The sequence below is a fragment of the Lipotes vexillifer genome, unplaced genomic scaffold (genome assembly GCF_000442215.2).
Source record: "Lipotes vexillifer unplaced genomic scaffold, Lipotes_vexillifer_v1.1 scaffold442, whole genome shotgun sequence".
In the NCBI taxonomy this organism is placed as follows: Eukaryota; Metazoa; Chordata; class Mammalia; order Artiodactyla; family Lipotidae; genus Lipotes; species Lipotes vexillifer.
The window spans coordinates 78,348-85,293 of record NW_006790311.1 but is presented as its reverse complement, the minus strand read 5'-3'; the positions used below and the strand labels follow the sequence as shown (position 1 = coordinate 85,293).

The 6,946-nt window shown below is 39.2% G+C and overlaps 1 protein-coding gene across 1 annotated transcript in view; it reads right to left on the bottom strand.

Moving 5' to 3' along the window:
- Positions 1-2,665: 2,665 nt before the first annotated feature.
- The window catches only part of TBRG1 (transforming growth factor beta regulator 1), a 10,439-nt gene continuing 6,158 nt past the window's right edge, over positions 2,666-6,946 (bottom strand). The window contains exons 6-9 of the mRNA XM_007463582.1: positions 5,687-5,784; positions 5,311-5,421; positions 4,758-4,900; positions 2,666-2,811 (exon numbers count right to left, since the gene is read on the bottom strand). Coding sequence (XP_007463644.1) covers positions 2,666-2,811; positions 4,758-4,900; positions 5,311-5,421; positions 5,687-5,784 — 498 coding nt within the window. The remainder of the gene's footprint in view (positions 2,812-4,757; positions 4,901-5,310; positions 5,422-5,686; positions 5,785-6,946) is intronic.

The window sequence follows — 6,946 nt, the reverse complement described above, 5'->3', positions numbered from 1 at the left end:
CAGGAATGCATCGTCAGTGCCAGGATCTTAGTAAAAAGTGAAACAGCTATGCAGCTTGCAAGGAACTCTGCTCCTTCAAGGACTTCCCAGCGCACAGCTGGCTCCTACCCCCCAAACCTTGGCCTCTTACTCATCTGGCCTAACAGGAACCATGGACCCAGTAACAGACTCCTGCGGAAAAGCGAATGTACTGTCCACTCCTCCTCACCGCAGCACTCATGCACGTCGTATGGCAGCCGTTCTAACTTGGAAGAAGCTAGAAACAGTTAAGCGCTCCAGGCCCAGGTTCCCTTCACCCCCAGTGAGCTAGGGCACACAGTGTAAAAAGTTAGGTTTAGGTGGTGGATATCTTAATGAAAAGTCATATGAAAGTTTATTTTTAATGGTTGAATAATTTAAAACATTCTGTGGGAATTCAGTTTCTTTCCCAAATGAAAATAACTTTTTACTATTTGAAAAAATTGAATTCATAATCACTAAGAAGACTTGGATGCTAAAGAAAAGTATATGTAAGTAAAAGTCACCACAAAATTCATCATTTGGAGACACTTAATATCTTGGTGAACATCACTTGATTTGTTTAGGTCACATTTTACATACTACTACACGGTATATTATTTTGTAATCTGCGTTTTTGACTTATTCTAGCAAAATAATTTTCCTATGTAAAGTGAAAACAGATTTAGTTTGTTTCAGTTTGTGGGAGCTCCATATTTTCTTTAACCAATTTGCCATCAGTGGACATAGAGGGTTTTAAACAAATACTGTGATAACTGTTCCGTGCAAACACCATACCGCACTTAATTCCTTAGGGTCCTGAATATGGAATAATGGGTTTAAGGATAAATGTTTAACATTTTGATACCTAGAGCTTAACCCTCCCAAAGGGTTCAACAGTTTACATTTCCACCAAGGCATTTTCTCCCTCATTTTCACTGACATTGGATGTTGTCAAACTATCTTTAACAATCCAATAGATGAAAAGATTTTTTAAGTATGCTAGCTAGGGCAGTGTTTTTCAAGTTACTTAAAATGATGATCCATAGTAAAAACATTTTACATCATTCCACGTATCCCCATATGTATTGTATGAATGGTATATAAACGCCTATATACACACTATAGTTGAAACCAGTTTCAACCTTTGACATGCGATGCATTCCAATATGTTCTAATTGTCTTCTCATTTAATTTTAAAAGATGTGGGTCTTGATTGCCTAAGTTTAAGAACAACTAGTGTGTTGAGATTTGTAGTTTGAAAAACACTGTTCTAGGAAAGCTACAAAATGAATACTTACTAAAGGAAAACCATGCACTAACTTACATAAATTTTTTTTAATGTCCTTCTTGGAATGATGCTCACTTTGAATCTGTGATTAACTCAGGCTGTAACAGAATGGAAAGATATTGGTTATGTGATAAAAGTAGCATATACCATTTCTGTGTAAGTGCAAATGGCTTCAGGCACCTTATGCAGAGAAAAAAGAAAAACATCAACAGTTTTGAGTAATCTCCTTTCTATCCCTGATTTGCTATTATCCAAATTTTACTATTGTTTTTGCACTGTAAAAGCTACACAAACTTGTAAGACTATAATTAAGAATCATAAAATTAATGTTAGTTACTTTAGTTTCTGATCCTTTGCAGTGGCCAGTGTGATGTGCTCTAAATGCTGCATCTGATCCCTCCCTCTGCCATCCAGACATAGTCCTGTAAGATGCTAGGCCCATTTGTTTCCTCCCCCATTAGCAGCTATGGACAGTAGCACAGTGACAATCCAGTTCTCACCGCCTTCCCCATTCTTCTACTTCCGGGGTCCTTTTGTTCCTTCCCATTCCAACCAGCCCTGATACCGGGCTGGGTGGGCAGCGAAGCATCCCACAAGGCACCGTGGAGTTGTCCTGGCTGGGATTAGGTGTTGTGGTATATGCCTCTACCTTAATGCTGTAAGCAGAGTCCAAAAAATTCAGTTATACAGAATGCGGAATTACATCATTACATGACTAACGAACTGTTGGGGTGACTCTGTTACGGAGGATGGGAACCAATCACGTTCTATCTAAATGTGTGTTATCATGTGGTTTAGCTAAAAGCACATTCTCCAATAAGGAGCCACAAAGGGAATGTAGGAAGGGTTAGAGAGGATTTTTTGATCCCCTTGTGAAATGTGAAAAGATGAACAGTGGGCCTGGGACTGGACCTTGCAGCTTGGGGATAAGCAGGATTTCATTGTGGTGACGCTGACATGAAAACAAAGCAGCAGCTGGTTGTAGGGGCTGCGACTTAATATTCACTGACCTAGATCAGAATCAAGGGTGCAAGGTTGTCAGAATCTTACTACCTTCCTCATGAGTCAGCAGCCATCTCTCCCTCTGGTTTACAAAGGACTTAAGTTAACCTCAGGCAGAGCTAAGCCAAAAGATTACATCCTGATTACAACAAGATGAAAATAAGCAGAACTGTCAAGAAAAATTTATTACTAAAAATAAAGCAGCTGAAGTTTTTCCCAGGAAAGCTGTCACCATGGGAACCTCCGCGACAAAATGTGTTAATTTACTATCTTCTTCACTTGAGTCGCTGCCTTGTTCCATATAGTCTTTAAGTTTTAGTTTAAGATAAAAAATCCATCCTGATGAAAATGATGTGGTCATCGATCCCTTCCTGTTCAATCTGTAGACTGAGTTGGGCTACACTGTGACGGAGACTTCAAGTGCTGTAGGTGAGTATCTACCAAGGGTTCATGTGTCAGGAACATGCGTTGATAAGAAGACACAAAGGCTGTAGGCTGAAGCTCTGGGAGGTCCAAGGATCCTGGAGAAAAAAAATTCCTCAAGTTCCACTGTTGCCTGGGAATCTCAGGACACTGGCTTGATCAGACACATACATGTCCTTTTAATTCTTTCAACTCTTTTGCATCTGTCAGCCCAGTTCTGCCCTTGTTTGGTAAGACAGGACAGATATTTACTTTTACAATGAAGAAAACTGTGGCTGAAATACAGCAAGTGGTACTGGAAAAATTGGACAGCCATATGTAAATCAGTGAAGTTACAACATACCCTCACACCACATACAAAAATAAACTCAAAATGGCTTTAAGACTTATAAGACATGACACCATAAAACTCCTAGAAGAGAACATAGGCAAAACATTCTTGGACATAAATCGTACCAATGTTTTCTTAGGTCAGTCTCCCGAGGCAACAGAAATGAAAGCAAAAATAAACAAATGGGACCTAATCAAACAAGTTTTTGCACAGCAAAGGAAACCATAAACAAAATGAAAAGACAACCTACGGACTGGGAGAAAATATTTGCAAATGATGCGACTGACAAGGGCTTAGGTTCCAAAATATACAAACAGCTCATACAACTCAAAAACAAAAAAACAACCCAATCAAAAAATGGGCCAAACACCTAAATAGACATTTCTCCAAAGAAGACATACAGATAGCCAAGAGGCACATGAAAAGATGCTCAACATCACTAATCATTAGAAAAATTCAAATTGAAACTACAATGAGGTATCACCTCACACCAGTCAGAATGGATCATCAAAAAATATACAAACAATAAATAGTGGAGAGGATATGGAAAAAAGGGAACCCTCTTGCACTGTTGGGGGAATGTAAATTGATATAGCCACTATGGAGAGCAGTATGGAGGTTCCTTAAAAAACTAAAAATAGAATTATCATATGACCCAGCAATCCCACTCCTGTGCATTTACCCAGACAAAACTATAACCCGAAAAGATACATGCACCCCTATGTTCACAGCAGCACTATTTGCAACAGCCAAGCCATTGACAGATGAATTAATAAAGAAGAATTGGCATATACACATACATACAGAGGAATATTAGCCATAAAAAAGAATGAAATAATGCCATTTGCAGCAACATGGATGGACAGATTATCTCACTAAGCGAAGTAAGAGACAAATACCATGTGATATCACTTATATGTGGAATATAAAATATGACACAAATGAACATATCTATGAAACAAAGACTCACGGACATAGAGAAAAGACCTGTGGTTGCCAAGGGGGAGGGAAGGATTGGGAGTTTGGGACTAGCAGATGCAAACTAGTATATACAGGATGGATGAACAAGGTCCTACTGTACAGCACGGAACTATATTCAATGTCCTGTGATATAATGGAAACGAATATGAAAAAATATGTATGTATAACTGAATCACTGCTGTACAGCAGAAATTAACACAACATTGTTAATCAGCTATACTTCAATAAAATATTAAAAAAGAAGAGCAAAACTGGCTGAAATAGATCAAGTGACTTGCCTAGGGTTACACAGCATAGTAGGCAGAGACAGAGAAGTTAATACTATCTTCTTCTTTCTAGTCCAGAGCTCTCCCTATGACTCCTATGCCAGATCCCCTGATCACTCCACTCATTTGTGGGAGGGAATCCACGGAACATAGTAGGCAGGACCAAGGCCACGACCTGATCCCCTTTACTACATCTGAAACTTCAGTCCCACAGTAAACTTTCCCTTGTATTCTGCTTAGGTCTTACTTAGGTTAGAAAATGAGATGCCCTAGCTTCTCGGTGAGCCCTGCCTCACCACGATCTCAGCCACGCCCTGCAACTTCTGCGAGGGCTGCCCACGGCCAGAGCAGAGAAAGCTTCTGTCACTCACTGCCCAGATATGGGATATACTCAGCGATGGATGAAGAGGGGAGGGTTGCCTAAAAATGGTCAATTTTCGAAGCAGAAGGGAAAAAGAAAAGATACCTTGTAGAATGGGATCATTATGATCTTTATGGAAGGTCTGTCTCTGAAAGGCTTCAAAGCTTGTAGCTGCATCATTCTCTAGCTGTCCTTGGGGCAGGAGACTGTCTCCAGGTTTGCATACGTCGAACTTCACCCACTGGTAACTGCAGGACCAAAGGGATCATTACTGAGTTGTCTATTGGCCATACAACCCATTCTTCCCTCCAAAGGGATCAGGTATTTTTTTCTTTAGGTCTCTGCCATATATATCTGAAAAACATATTAACTAACCAAAAATGAAAAGCACACAGACAGGCTTCTTTAGTGACACTTACTCTGCAGGACTTCCCAATCCATTTGCTGTCATGGTGCACACAGACGTTAAGAACTTCAGTACAGTGGGGTACTGGCTCCTGCTCGCCGTCCAGGGGCCGCAGAGGACCAATACTGTGCCTTGTGCACAGAAGCAGCTCATTAAATAGATGAATGAGCAGAGCAGTGACCGCCAGTTTAGGTCCCTGGCCCACCTGGTCCCTGGGGCTTCTTTCAAGGGAATGGATCTGACCCCACTTACTTGACGCATTTTCGAGCTCCTGGACAACTCTGGATCAGGTTGTGGATGGCTGGATGAGAAAACCCAAAAAAGTCAGCTCCAGATGGATGCACGTTGGGCATTAGTTTCCCCCTGAACAGGAGAGGGAGAATTTTAGCTTGAGAGCTGAGAGGGAGATGAGAATGTGGGTATGAACACATGGAATAAGCTTTCCTCACTTGGATACTCTGGAGCCTGTAGCTGCTAAGACATTCAAAGGACACAGGATAGCTTTCTATAAAATAAGGGATCTCTACTCATTAAAAGCAAGAGAGAAGGCCTCAGTGTACCCAAAGTGATCTTTTTAGCCTGTCTCCAAGCTGTTGGTCAACTTACATAGCAGCACTTATCAACTTACATAGCAGCACTTATGGTCTCGAGCAGTTCTGCATGACAGGCGTCTGCAGAAGAGCTGGCAATGGCATGCTGGGGGTCATCTTCAGGAACAATTTCAAACTGAGAAATATAAAGGAGCAACGAGGTCAGTCTTCAAGGAGAAGGTGGTAGAGAGAGTCATACTACTGCTACTACTCTTTCTTCACTCTGGAACCTGAAGCTGAGTATACCAGGTAGGAGGTGGGTACCATTCCTAGAGGGCTGTTAGAAATTCCAAGCCAAGAAAACAGAGCAAGTCTTTTGACTGTTTAATTTTATACTCTTTGCTTGACTCCTCTCCAGAGGCCAACACTTAATTTCTTATATACCTTTCCAGATGCTTTCTTATCCACTTACTTACGTTTATAAGTATAAATACAAATGGTATTTTAAAAACAAATGAAATCATTCTCCACATAATCTTAGATTTACTTTATAACGCCTAGGAAGAGTATAGGCCATTTTGACTGCAAATCGCCATTTCACTTTACTTTTTGAGTTGTAAAATATCCTATTTATAAAAAGAAACTGTTAAATCAAAATTATACTAATACTGAGGAATTTCTGCCAAGAAAGCATTATTGTAACAAGTGCTATCTACCCAACTTAATTCCTTGACCAGTTTTCTATAAAGTTCACGACTTTTTGCAAAAAAAAAAAAAAAAAAATTCTGTAACAGCTTCTATTTAGTCAAATTCCTTAACCAGTTTTCTATAAAGTTCAGTTAAGCAGTTTCCAGTTTTTCAATGTTTAATAAAATTATTCCACACAGAATTAATTTATTTTCTGTGTGTATATATATATATATATATATATTTTTTTTTCTTTTTCCCCCCAGTGATGTGCATTATTGATCATTTTTTTAGAATCCAAAAGCAAACCTTACTGAGTAGTTTCTACTGCTGTTAGTTTTCTTCTGTGGTTATTTCATTTGATTCAATTTTCCTGTGTCAATTTTAGAGCTCTTTCAATTTTGTCAATAATAAATTATCTTGAGAGTAGTTTCAGTCAATGGTTTTGTTACTTCAGTGACATGTTGCAAGTTTAACATTGTGATGGTTTATACTGATTTCTCAGCTAATTCATGAAAAAACCGTAAACAATTATCTTTAAATATTCCAGGATTGCTCTTCTATTTGGTATTGATCATGCCAATTCCAATTTTTTATATTGTGTGTAAACTATATATTCTATTTGAGCAAAGAGCAATTAAAAGGCCAAAATGTAGTAGTTTGGTTTTGGG